The sequence below is a fragment of the Silurus aristotelis genome (assembly GCF_946808225.1).
Source record: "Silurus aristotelis genome assembly, chromosome: 14".
NCBI lineage: Eukaryota > Metazoa > Chordata > Actinopteri > Siluriformes > Siluridae > Silurus > Silurus aristotelis.
The window spans coordinates 29562528-29576250 of record NC_139587.1 but is presented as its reverse complement, the minus strand read 5'-3'; the positions used below and the strand labels follow the sequence as shown (position 1 = coordinate 29576250).

Here is a 13723-nt window from a genome sequence, read left to right as displayed (position 1 = left end):
GGTTGTTTTCAGCGTGACGAATGATTCACATTTCCTGTAGACAGTCCGAGTGAGCGGCAGATCAAACCTCAGAGGAACATCATCCATATTTATGATGTGGTGCGGCCCGATTCAGTGGGAGCGCATCTGATTTAATATAAAGACTTTCATTGGTTCACCTGAACTTGTTCTGCAATTTCATTGGTCTAATGTTAGGGGGCTCAGCTTTTTGTCTTGAACCGGGAAAAACCCCGGAAAAATCCATAAATTAGCCGCTTCATTGTTTAAGCCGCAGGGTTCAAAGCGTGGGAAAAAAGTAGCGGCTTATAGTCCAGAAAATACTGTACAATGGTAATTGTACATTTTCTGAATCTTTAAACATTGTGCTCACACTTAACCCCCACAGGCTCTTCTCTTCACCTGAACTGAACCTAAATGATGGCTACGAAGCAGAGAAAAACTAAAAAAAAAAAAAAAAAAAAAAGAATTCCCACTGTAGGAACGCTGTTAAACGGTAGAATTCAAGATAAAAAACTCTATCAGATAGAATTAATTTTACACTGGTAGAATTAATTTTCCAGGATTAGACGCAAGTCAAACAGATGATAAAAGACCTACAGTAAGCTTTATCTGACATTGGAGTGATGGTGCAACATTCTACTGTGTAACGTCGTATAAACATTTTCAGCATTTAAAGACTAAAAAATGACACCAGGAAGAGCCAGAGGAAACATCAGCAGTGGAGTAAAGTAAAATGTAACTGTGGAATGGTTTCTTTCTTCTGCCATCTCAGATTTTTCCTTGCCACAGTCACTCATCAGGGTCAAACTTACACCTATAAGGGACATCTTATTAATTCTTTCTTACAGCATTATCTGTGTAAAGCTGCTTTGAGACAATGTCCATTGTGAACAGCACAATACAAATAAACATGAATTGAACGGAATTCTTTCATTCAGAAAAACATACGATTTGTGAAAGAACTCTTTCAACAGCAAATCAGTCTACAAACAAACACAGTACAATGATCAAACCAGACCCCAAAATCCATGAACTACCTCAATATATATATATTGAGAATAAAGAAGAAATATCTTCTTCTTCTTTTGGCTTCTTCTATTAGGGGGCGCCACAGCGGGTCATCAGTCACCATACCCCCCTGTCCTCTACATTTTCCTCTATCAAACCAACTCCCTGCATGTCTTTCTTCACCACACTCATAAACCTCCTCCTTGGTCTTCCTCTTTTCCTCCTTTCTGGTGTCTCCATCCTCAGCATTCTCTTACTGATATACCCCATGTCCCTCCTCTGCACATGTCCAAACCATCTCAATCTCACCTCCCTCACCTTGTCTCCAAAACGTCCTACATGCGCTGTCCCTCTAATAAACTCATTTCTAATCCTGTCCATCGTCGTCACTCCCAACGAACATCTCAACATCATATATATATATAAAATCCCTAACACTTTTGCTTTGGCCCTCACAGTCCCCTGACTTGATCATAACTAAAAGTCTATGAGCAGATGTAGAAGTGTTCTGCAAGGAAAAGTAGGTGAAAATTCCTTAAACAAAAATAGGAAAGATTTCTAACACTAAAAAAAAAGTGTTATTAAATGTTGATTCTGTTTTATAAAAGCAGTGTTACATAGTTGTCTAATATAAAAGGTCTCCAGTCGGAAGGACATTGTGACCCCACGCTGGATAGCACTGGTTAGGGTTCAGTCTGAGCTCTGTGTGTGTGTGTGTGTGTGTGTGTGTGTGTGGGTGTGGGTGTGTGTGTTCCACACTGTGGGGCCCAGAAGAGGTAGGAGTCAGCTGGCCCCAAAAGTGCCCCAGACTGTCTCAAAGTAGTCTGTGGGAATGTTGTAGGCCCACAGTGTGTCCCTCTGCCGATGTGAGATGCAGGACACACATAAATATCTTTGATTAACTTTGTACACAAACTGACACAACTGACACACAAACACTATATGTGTGTGTTTTCATTGTATAACTCATGCTAAAATGTTTTGTAATTGTTCTCTCTACCTGCGATGCATGTTTTAGCAATGAGGTGGTGTGAACCTGGCCAGGGAGTCCTGACTAATCACACACACACACACACACACACACACACACACACACACACACACACACACACACAGTTGCCATGTAAACAGTACACGCTGCAGGAGGATGGTGAGAGTGTGAACGATGAGATGTTCACACAGAACAATAACAAGAAACACGTCTGTGTGCTAATGTGATATTTTGAGACGTGACAATTACAGCTCTTTTTATGATTACTGCAAAACAACAACAGAAAGAAAGAAAGAGAGAGAGAGTGAGACAGATTGAGAAAGAGATAGAAAAAGGGAGTAAGAGAGCAACAGAGAGAGAGAAAGAGGAAAAGAGAGAGAGAGAGAGAGAGAGAGAGAGAGAGAGAGAGAGCGAGAAAGAGGGAAAGAGAAAGAGGGGGAGAAAGAGGGGGAGAAAAAGGGAGAGAAAGAAAGAGAAAGAGGGAGAGAAAAAGAGAGAGAGAGAGAGAGGAAGAGAAAGAGGGAGAGAAAAAAAAAGAGAGAGAGAGAGAGAGAGAGAGAGAGAGAGAGGGCAAGAAAGAGGGAGAGAAACAGAGAAAGGGGGGAGAGAAAGAGGGAGAGAAAGAGCGAGAGAATGAGGAAGAGAAATAGAGAAAGGGGGGAGAGAAAGAGGGAGAGAAAGAGAGAAAGAGCGAGAGAATGAGGGAGAGAAAGAGGGAGAGAAAAAGGGGAGAAAGAGAGAGCGAGAAAGAGGGAGAGAAAGAGAGAGAGAGGGAGAGAAAGAGGGAGAGAAAGAGAGAGAGAGGGAAAGAAAGAGAGAAAGAGCGAGAGAATGAGGGAGAGAAAGAGGGAGAGAAAAAGGGGAGAAAGAGAGAGGGAGAAAGAGAGAGGGAGGGAGAGAAAGAGGGAGAGCGTTCTTGAAAAACTTTACCACAATACAGAGAATGTTTGATTTTTGGGGAAAAAAAAACATTTTGATCTGTTAAATCGAACGATTTCTATTCTATTATCTGGATCGTGTAACTGTGCTGTGGCCCTAACCCTAACCCTAACCCTAACCCTAACCCTAACCCTAGATCTGAAGTTAAAACATTATAATTTAAACAAATAAGTGTCATTCAGAAGTTTTGGAAGTTTTACACAAGCCTGTAGACTGTAGAAAAAAATGGAGGTTTTGTATAAATATAAATGTAAAAGCAGAGCGAATCTGAAGCTTTTCACACATCGTGTAGAGAGAATAGAATCTCTTAGTGCTGCTAGACGCATCAATCTCCACCAGAATCGAGAATAAAAACATAATCCTAAAACATTATTCAATATTGTAGCAAAAGGTGACTAAGAATAAAAGCACAACATCAATAATTCCACATTCTAATAATATAATAATAAAAATCAGACAAAAGCAGAACATAGTTTCACTTATTTCCTCCTCAAAATCATCAACTTGTCGACTAAATCTCTTAGCGAAAGTATCATCTGACAGATCTACTATTGTGCTCTGAATATTATATGATTTTATAAACATTAAATTATTAGTACTCATTATTTTATTATATTATATAAATATTAATTTTAAGTACATATACACTTAGAGTTATTAATAAAGCATTATTTGATGGCATCCAAGTTAGTGTTAGAGGTTAATTCAATTCAATTCAAGCTTTTAATAATGAACATTGTCTCAGAGCAGCTTTACACAGATAATGTGGTGATAAAGGGATATAATTCTATAATTAATATCATTACATTAACACTGACCTTGGGACATCATCATCAACAGTAACACAGCCATACAGAAACACAAACACTCCCACCAGAGAGGCAGGAATCAGCATTTGAGTATAAACTCCCAGCCAGGCAAAGTAAAGACCGATTTTCTCCCCAAAGTACTTCCTGTTGTGAGAAAGACAGATGGACATGGGACAGATCAGTGTGTCATATTAAGTTGAATAAATATATTCTGTAAATGAATGATAATAAAGACTCAAACAACATCGACATTCCTTTCCATATGATATTATAAATATTATAAATATCATAATATAATAATAATAATAATAATAATAATAGATTAATAATAATTAATTATAAATAATAATGTCCAAAAAGCAGCTTTTCAAAAATGAATAAATTAAAAATATATATTTTAGCATCATAAATGTATCTCTATTCTTTATTATTTATACTTTATTACCTGATCAGGCCAATGGGTTGGTATTTATAAAAAACACTGTAACTTGCCCACTCTTCATACAGTAGCTGAAACACACACACACACACACACACACACACACACACACACACACACACACTATCATGAAGAGCAATTACTAAATATAAAAAATTATTGTTATTATTGTTTAAATTATTAGGACATTAATCTATCCCCGAATCTTTTCTGAGATGTAAACATTTGCCAAGTGAGCCGGTGAACAGGTGCAACTCTTCTCAGGTGGCTTTCACGCTTTATAATACATTTAACTCCATAAAGAATTCTCACATGCTGCTTCACTCGGTTTGAATGAAATGTGGCTCAGCACCTTCACTCCAGACAGCACACTGAATACATGTTTGTACGGTAATAAACAAGAGCTGCTACCGATGCCCTTTTATCTCTTTTCGTTCAGTGCAGGAGTCTCAATTATCTTAAGAGTGTAAACCAATCTCTTTTCACGATCGTCCATGTGAGATTCACACGGGTTAGGAAGAAATTCTCAGTCATTGATCCCGCATCAGCCTGGAAGGTCCTTCAGAGCATCATTAACTGTAATTATGCCTTCAGCTCCAGCTGGCCAACAGCCTGAACAATTTCTCCTGCTGATTTGAAAAAACCATTCCAGTACACCTCCCCCCCAACACCAGTTAGAACTCCTTCCCTTCAGCAGGTGCTTCCCTGCAATCAACCTAAAAAAGCCTGAGTAACTAACAGTGCAACAGATACAGTAGTAAATCAGTTCTACTTCACAGTAATCATGTTTTAGATTTCAGTGCAGCTCATGTCCCTGTGTACTGTTTATGGTATTGTTAAATGTCTGTAAGGACAAAGTTTATATTCCATGTATGCATTCGTGTCTGCAGATATAATTCAGTCTTATATATAAATCTAACCCTAACCCTAACCCTTATTATAATTATTATTTTAAATAACAAATCAATACAATCAATATTCATTATAATCAATAATAATTAATAGATGAAGATTTACTGAATATAACACACTAATGTTAATCACCCGTGTGTGTGTGTGTGTGTGTGTGTGTGTGTGTGTGTGTGTGTGTGTGTGTGCTTTCATTACTTACCTTCCTGTCATTTGGTTGTGCATTTTCTCCATCTGTATCACCCTGTAAGGAAACATAACTTAAATAACTTTATACACACATTTAAACAAAATGCAGACAGGTGTTTGTGTATCGAGACACTACTCACGTCGTGTAGTGGATACGCAGCCAGATACGCACCACTGCCCAAAAGACTTGTTATTCCTAATAGAAATACAGTTACACAGATTTTCATAATTTAGCCACTGCAGCATTAAAGCAGTGTTTGTTCCATTCTACATGATGAGCAGACACACTCACCCATACTAAACTTCGACTTTGTGCATTTTGCCCTCTTCAAAACCTCAAACACCTGCAACAAAGCAGAACAACATAAACATCCTGAGCGAGAGACAAAGAGCTAAAAAATGTTTCATGGAAAATAATTACAGAATATTTTACTCTGAATAATCATAATCTGTCTGTCTGTCTGTCTGTCTGTCCGTCTGTCCGTCTGTCTGTCCGTCCGTCTGTCCGTCTGTCTGTCCGTCCGTCTGTCCGTCTGTCTGTCTGTCCGTCTGTCTGACTAGCAGTTATTTCATCTCTGTACCTTTGAGCAACTCACATTATCCTACTGGATTAAAGAAGCACCTACAGAGTTTAAAAGACTAATATATACTGAATAAATTTGAATAAAGTAATTAATGTAACTAAAGTAGTACAACTATATTATAAATTATATTTTTTCATTAATAAATAACTTTTCATTGGAACTTTTTGTTCACACAGAGCACAAGATAGGCAGCATTTGATAAAAAAAAAAAAAAAAAAAAAGAACAATCAATTGAGTTCTGCAGCAACTTACTATTGAACTTCTTGTCTTGCTGTCGAAAAACGAATCCCTGTCCAACAAATCAAACCTGCACAAAAATGTCATTATTACATTATGTGTCTGGTCCAGAAATATTTTGACAGTGACACAAAAGTCTAATTTGGTATTTTTCTGTTCTTGAAAGTTCATAGATTTTTAAGTTAATTCCCTGTATTTACATTCATGAACAATGTTCCTGACTTAGTTAATGTTGTAAAAGCAGATTTAGTCACCAGTATAAAGACTTCATTCACTGTTCTAAAAAATTTATCAAGTTGCTAAATTTACTCTTAAAATGTCTGCACTCTCTGATAGGTCTGTTTTGTTCTTTAGTCTGATGATGATCCTTCACTTTCATCATCACCATTTGAGACTGCAAAGTGAGAGATCCCATGAACAGCCCATGCACATTCAACACTTGGTATCAACTCCAGATCTTTTATCTCCTCAATCTGTCCTAAGATAAGAAGAAAACTGGCCATTAGGCTTCTCATCAGTCAAGATTACTTTTGAGCCTGTAAAAAATGAGGCACTTTCGTAAAATGTGGCTGTAATTCCTAAAAAAACAATTAACAAAAAAGCTGAAAGTCTAAATATCACTCACATCTGGATCACTGTGTTACAAAATGATTTTCTCTAAAATCCTGTGTTCTTGAAACAGTAAACTGACAGAAAACCCAGATTCATCTGCAGAGTTTAACCCTGTTCTGGTGAAGTGAGTTGAAGATCTTAGCGCTGATAAAAGAGAGCATTCACTTACAGGTGCTGTTTCTCTCTGGAGAACGGGTAGGAGAGGTGCTTCACGTTCTCTACCCGGTTCTCCTCCACGTTCGGGTGCAGAGGATCTGTCACTTTATAAATAAACGTGTTGATTTTCTCCATGAGGTTTCCATTTTGCTTCACCTCGTACACCTTAAACACAGTTTATCTCCTCAGTATGAGTTTTCTGATAGAACTGTCTTTCAAAACCGTATTACACAAGACAATGGAAGGACAGAGGAGAAATAGGGATGCGACATCTTTGTACAAAAAAAAGACAGAAGAGTTCCATAACACCTGCATACTTTTTTTGTTGGCATCTTGAGTTTCATGAACTCTGCTTCTCGACAAAGAACATGCCATGGAGCATGAATCTTCACAAAGCCCACACCAGGGGTCTTAGTCTGAAATACAAGAGCACAAAACAACCAGCAGTAAAACACTACTCTGTAAACATCATGCAAACTCAAGCTCAGACAAACATTTGTTTATTTGTATGCAGTGAAGAAATGGTGCAGCACAGACAATCTACACCACTTACAATATATTAATAGCTCCTGCATTATTAATTTACATTTTGTTTAGTAACTACTGTGCAACTGTACCCCGAACCCCGGGACTGTACCCCGAACCCCGCGAATGTACACGACTGTACCCCAAACCCCGCGACTGTACCCCGAACCCCGCGACTGTACACCGGACCCTGTGACTGTACCCCAAACACACACACACAGAGTTGATCATTTATTGTATGATGTAGAGAGCAGTGCAGTCAGAAAACGCAACTGCATGCCAGCGTGCAGATTCAGTATATCCCCTTATCTTACAAATATTTTTTCTTCTTGGATTAAGTGTGTCTTCCTGTTCCTGGTGCTGGAGAGTTTGTGTAAACATCTGGAAAGGAATATTGACATGATTTAACCTGAACGTCTATGTGCACAGCTTAAAAGAGTGTGTTTTGAAAGTATGTGAATCCACAGTGCAGTGTGTGATGTTGAAAAGTTACGGAACATTAGAATGTTTGAAAATGTCAGTAAAATAAAATCCCAGAAAATTACAATAAACCAGCTGTGATGTTTATTGAGAATCAAAATCACTCACTGCCCCGATTGAAACACTAAACAGTTCAACTTCAGTGAATTACTTCCATATTACTCTATAACTCTCTCTCTCTTTCTCTCTCTCTCTAACTCTCTCTCTTTCTCTCTCTCTCTAACTCTCTCTCTCTCTCTCTCTCTCTCTCTCTCTCTCTCTCTAACTCTTTCTCTCTCTCTCTCTATTTCTCTCTCTCTCTCTATTTCTCTCTCTCTCTAACTCTCTCTCTCTCTCTCTCTCTCTCTAACTCTCTCTAACTCTCTCTAACTCTCTCTAACTCTCTCTAACTCTCTCTCTCTCTCTCTCTCTCTCTCTCTCTCTCTCTCTCTCTCTCTCTCTCATTTCCTTTTGTTTGTGTGTGTGCATGTCTGTGTGTGTGTGTGTGTGTGTGTGTGTGTGTGTGTGTTTGGTAAATAAAGTAATTGACAACAGCATCTGAGTGAAAGAGGCGTATATGCCTGTCAACCTGCTCTCTACACAGGCCATTAAAGTTGAAAGTCTACACCAACCAGTAAAAGTGAAACACTTAAACTAAGCTATCCTTCAGGAGACAGGTCTACATTACAAAACAGAGCCAATCTGCCCACACAGAATCCACCTGCCCACACAGGGCCCACCTGCCCACACAGGGCCCACCTGCCTACGCAGGGCCCACCTGCCCACACAGGGCCCACCTGCCCACACAGGGCCCATCAACCCAAACAGGGCCCATCAACCCAAACAGGGCCCACCTGCCCACACAGGGCCCACCTGCCCACACAGGGCCCATCTGCCCACACAGGGCCCATCTACCCAAACAGGGCCCACCTGCCCACACAGGGCCCACCTGCCCACACAGGGCCCACGTGCCCAAACAGGGCCCATCTGCCCACACAGGGCCCATCTGCCCAAACAGGGCCCACCTGCCCACACAGGGCCCACCTGCCCACACAGGGCCCACCTGCCCACACAGGGCCCACCTGCCCACACAGGGCCCATCTGCCCACACAGGGCCCATCTGCCCACACAGGGCCCATCAACCCAAACAGGGCCCACCTGCCCACACAGGGCTCATCAACCCAAACAGGGCCCACCTGCCCACACAGGGCTCATCAACCCAAACAGGGCCCACCTGCCCACACAGGGCTCATCAACCCAAACAGGGCCCACCTGCCCACACAGGGCTCATGTACCCACACAGAAGCTACTGCCCAGTAAAAAAAAAAAGTTTTATGAAGCTCTGCAGAAAAATTAGGGTGGAAAGACCCCTGGCATTGATTGGCTTCGAGCTGAGATTTATACTTTCTGAGGGTGCTTGGGTGAGGATTTCTTGGCAGTTCTGAATAAGAGCCTAGTGGAGTGAGAGCAGTGAATGTACGTACCAAAAATGGCAAGCAGCAAGAGATTTAGAACTTCTGTGCTCTGACTTCAAAATACAGCTCTAGGACCAAACAGGCTGAAGGTGTCATTCATTCTGACCAGACATATTATGTGCCTAGTAGGACTATCTCAGATAAAGGAGTTTTTGTTTGGGGTATTTAAGAGCTGTTTAGACTGTTGGGTTTTAATTTGTGTCTTCTGTCTGTGGACCAGGAAAAAGCATTCGATAGAGTAGAACATCAGTAGCTATAGAACACTTTCAATGCTTTTGGCTTTGTCTTTGTCTTTACTGGAATGATTAAAGTGCTATAACAGGACATTGAAATCTCAGCTAAAAATCAGTGCCCAAGGTAACAGAGATATTACACAAAGATCTGGAATGCTCTATTCTTTAGCAATTGAACTAATGTTAAACAAGTATAATAACTAATAATTTGATTGCCTCAGTTGGGTGGCATAAATTATCTTGCATGGAAGCACCTGAAGATTTTCTTTTTAAGCTGCAAGCAAATTTAGTAGACATTTTTGGATCTCCACTGGGTTCCCCAAAGTGAACTCTTTCTACAGAAAGAAGAAGTGGGGACAAGAATTACTGTAGTAATCCTGTAGAAGTAGACAGGCAACATCCAGACACTCTTAACAGGACAGGAGGACTTGGTATGGAGGACGGAGGCCCAGATAATTCTGCAGAGATTTGATAAACTTAGACTGGACAGTTCTTTGTTTGTGTTGGACTATAAGAAGATGCATCTAAAAAATACCTCCCTTTTAGTGTGTAGTAAAAACATGAAGACTTTTTACCCACACTAGGACAGAAAGGACAGAATCCCTGTACAGAATCCTTAACCATTTGATGGAACTGGTTCGGTTGATTATCAGGATAATGTGCACCAGGTCTTGTATCGAGGCCATGTGGCTCTGGATTAATAAAACTGAGACATATCTCTGAGGTTTTATCTCAGATAGTATATCAGTATCGGATGTAGTAGTCTGGATGTAGTATCTCTTTTTATGCCCCTTTTACAATCTAGAGTTGTTATTGAATATAAATATTATAAGTAAATGAACGATTTGGAATCTTTTGCATTACAGTGTTGCAGGTTTCATTGTGAAAAGTGAAAGTGAAAGTGATTTTGTAAATTTTAGTGGTAATTAAATAAAGATGTATTTTTAAAATCAAAATCTCTTTCATTCTTAAAGAATTTGAAGCTGTAATATGTTGAGTGGTGGAGCTGAATAGAAAGTCGTTGTTTCTGTAAACAATTATGAGATAAATGTTGATTTAGTGACTGTTACACAATGCACCAATCAGAATGAACTACTAAATGCCTGCAGTTCTAAGGAGATCAAAGCAGCACAAAGAACACACAAGGAACTTGATCCCAGCTAATGGCTGAGTGACCCTTCGCTTCACACACCACTGATATACATAGCTGAAGTCCAACTGATCCCACTGACAGCTGCTTTTCTGCTCACATCAGCAAACTAACTGACAGTGTGTGTGAGAAGCAACATGCACATGTATGGAAATAATCTATATAATCTTTCACATGGCACACAATCACACAACAATACACACAAATACACAATAAACACAATCACACAATAAATACAACTATACAGTACACACAACCATGCAATACACACACTCACATCTTCGTCCCTCTCCAGCTCCAGCCCCATCTCTCTCAGGTTGTTCTCGAACTCCTCACGCCGGAGACGCTTGTCGTCGTCATGGTGATCAGTGACGCCTGGTTCAGGGTCACGTGTCCGGCGCAGGCTGCGTGTTAGCACATTGTCCGTGAGACGGGACGAGTGGCGACGTGAGCTGCCAGGCTTTTTAATCTGGTAGGTGAGAACGTAATCCACACGCCGCTGTCCATCACTGCAGTACAAACCAAAACCGCAGCGCGAGCTTTCGTCCGGAGTCAGAGAATTCAGCAGCTGGAGAGAGAGCAGAAACAGAAACATCTGTGTGTGTGTGTGTGTGTGTGTGTGTGTGTGTGTGTGTAAAAGAGAAATGTGTTTCTAGTTCATATTTTACTATAATTTAATTATATTATATTATTTATTATTATTACTTCAGAATAATTTTCTGTTTTCTTACTAAACCTCATTAACTCCAATGTTCAGGATCACATGATCAGATTTCAGTTCAATCGCAAATTAATTAACATCTGCTTTATGCAAAGACAAGGTAAATGCTCTATGTATATGTGTGTGTGTGTGTGTGTGTGTGTGTGTGCGCGCGCGTGCGCAAAGAGTAACACAAAATGTCCACAAACTATGCGGATTTTCTTTTCCTTCTTTACAACTGAAACAAACCCAAAGAACTAAACTTTCGAAAAAGAAGTTCCACAGAAAACTGATCATCTTCATCAACCTTCAGCACATCAGTTTCTAACAGTTGCTTCATCTCTTGTCACTGTCAATCACCAGCTGTTATATAATGAGGGTTTTGGTAATTTAAACAGCAGCACTCTTATGTTTTAGAAACAGGAAATAAACGAGAGGAACGCTGATAAACGTAGGCTTTTTGTTCTGTGATAAAGGAATCAAGTGCGAATTTCTCCAAGTCAAATGAAATAAAGGCTAATGTAAGAAGCTTGACTAAAAAAGAAAAAGAAATTTCGTTTTTTTTCCCTCTCACTGTTAATCCGCAGCAAAAAGCCACAATGAAGACAAACAAGATCATGAAAAGCCGAGAGCTTTCATTCAAAGCCTGCACACAAATTTGTCTTTAAAAGTGTAAAACAGAAAAACCTGAGCGACTGCACACTTAGTCTACACATTTCTGAGAAATGTTCTATTTGACTCAACTCGAATTTCTATCAGATTTTCCTCAAACCTGCTTAAAACCCGGTCTGTTTATCTGAGGTGTAAATGCTCCACTTCATGCTTGTTGTACAAAGGTGAATACAGTCACCAAGAAAAGAGAAATAACCAGCAGCTCTTCTCTCTGTTCTGCATGAGAGGAACGATGCAGCAATGCAGGCAAAATGAATGGGTTCGATATTTATCAGATTCGTCTAAACGTCCCGTCCGGAACATAAACCAGCGCCTTCAGCGTCACACTCACTTGAAATTTGCCATGAAAAATCACATCCTTTAAGAAATGTCTTGTCTTGGCAGAGTCGTTCTGTTCCTCAGCCATCTTCACTTCATCTCCTGCTTTGAGATGCTCCAAGAACACGTCCTGCTATTAACCCACTGTCTCTTAACACACACACATACACACACTTGATGTCATACAGCATGTCTAAATTCTCTGCCTGCTACTTGAGAAGAGTGAGAGATGCCAGGAGCTAATATTAGACAAAACTATAAAGCTTAATGTCCAGATCTTCAAAGCGCTCTCTCATTACCGCTCACACACACCGCAGCAAATACACTAGCTCACAAATCAGTTTAAGCCCAAACACACGACCGGAACGAGTTCTCAAGATGTTTCTTTAGCATTTGGAGCAGCAGAGAATGACAGGAAACACGCAGAGGTTCAGTGGAACAGTGTGTTAGGTTCATCTGTCAGTGTGAAAAGACACAGAGTCACAGTCATTCTCCACCAAACCTTTTATTCCCCTCACGTGCACTCGAGACGTACAATTGTGTTCTAATAAATAGCAATATATGATAAAAGTGCAAATATATTTTCATAGCTTTTATGTCCATATTTCATCAAAAACTAATTTGATCAAGTTTTTATAATAAAGGATTATTAATGACACCTGTTTTTTCACAGAATGAATGTTTCTCTAATTTAACTCCACACTGCTATTATTTTCAACAAGTGCCTGTCAATAAATTAGTCAATTATTCAGAACAAACTCTGTGCATGTCATGGCAGCTCTTTTGTTTTTTTTCTATTCCACAAGCTAAATTTCAAGCTAAATCTGATGCAAAAAAAAAGGTTTTTAAAACAACTGTATGCATACTGTCATTCCAACAAAACACACACTCGTAACAATACACACCCTCGTGACAATACACACCCACGTAACAAACACACCCTCGTAACAATACACACCCTCGTAACATACACACCCTCGTAACAAACACACCCTCGTAACAGTACACACCCTCGTAACAGTACACACCCTCGTAACATACACACCCTCGTAACAATACACACCCTCGTGACAATACACACCCACGTAACAAACACACCCTCGTAACAATACACACCCTCGTAACAATACACACCCTCGTAACAATACACACCCTCAAAACATACACACCCTCGTAACAAACACACCCTCGTAACAGTACACACCCTCGTAACAATACACACCATCAAAACATACACACCCTCGTAAAATGCAAACCCACGTAACAAACACACCCTCGTAACAATACACACCCTCGTAACAATACACACCCACGTAAC

General features: G+C 39.9%; 1 protein-coding gene across 6 annotated transcripts in view; it reads right to left on the bottom strand.

Moving 5' to 3' along the window:
- The window catches only part of ano1b (anoctamin 1, calcium activated chloride channel b), a 63119-nt gene that overhangs the window by 21930 nt on the left and 27466 nt on the right, over window positions 1-13723 (bottom strand). For 2 of the 6 annotated variants that reach the window (XM_083561318.1, XM_083561320.1), the window contains exons 3-11: window positions 10987-11283; window positions 7191-7289; window positions 6887-7038; window positions 6121-6175; window positions 5577-5628; window positions 5425-5480; window positions 5298-5339; window positions 4193-4257; window positions 3757-3891 (exon numbers count right to left, since the gene is read on the bottom strand). In XM_083561318.1, the coding sequence (XP_083417444.1) occupies window positions 3757-3891; window positions 4193-4257; window positions 5298-5339; window positions 5425-5480; window positions 5577-5628; window positions 6121-6175; window positions 6887-7038; window positions 7191-7289; window positions 10987-11283 (953 nt within the window). Of the gene's footprint in view, window positions 1-3756; window positions 3892-4192; window positions 4258-5297; window positions 5340-5424; window positions 5481-5576; window positions 5629-6120; window positions 6176-6886; window positions 7039-7190; window positions 7290-10986; window positions 11284-12418; window positions 12620-13723 lie in introns of those variants that run through there. The other 4 variants (XM_083561319.1, XM_083561321.1, XM_083561322.1 and 1 more) reach the window with 3 other exon arrangements.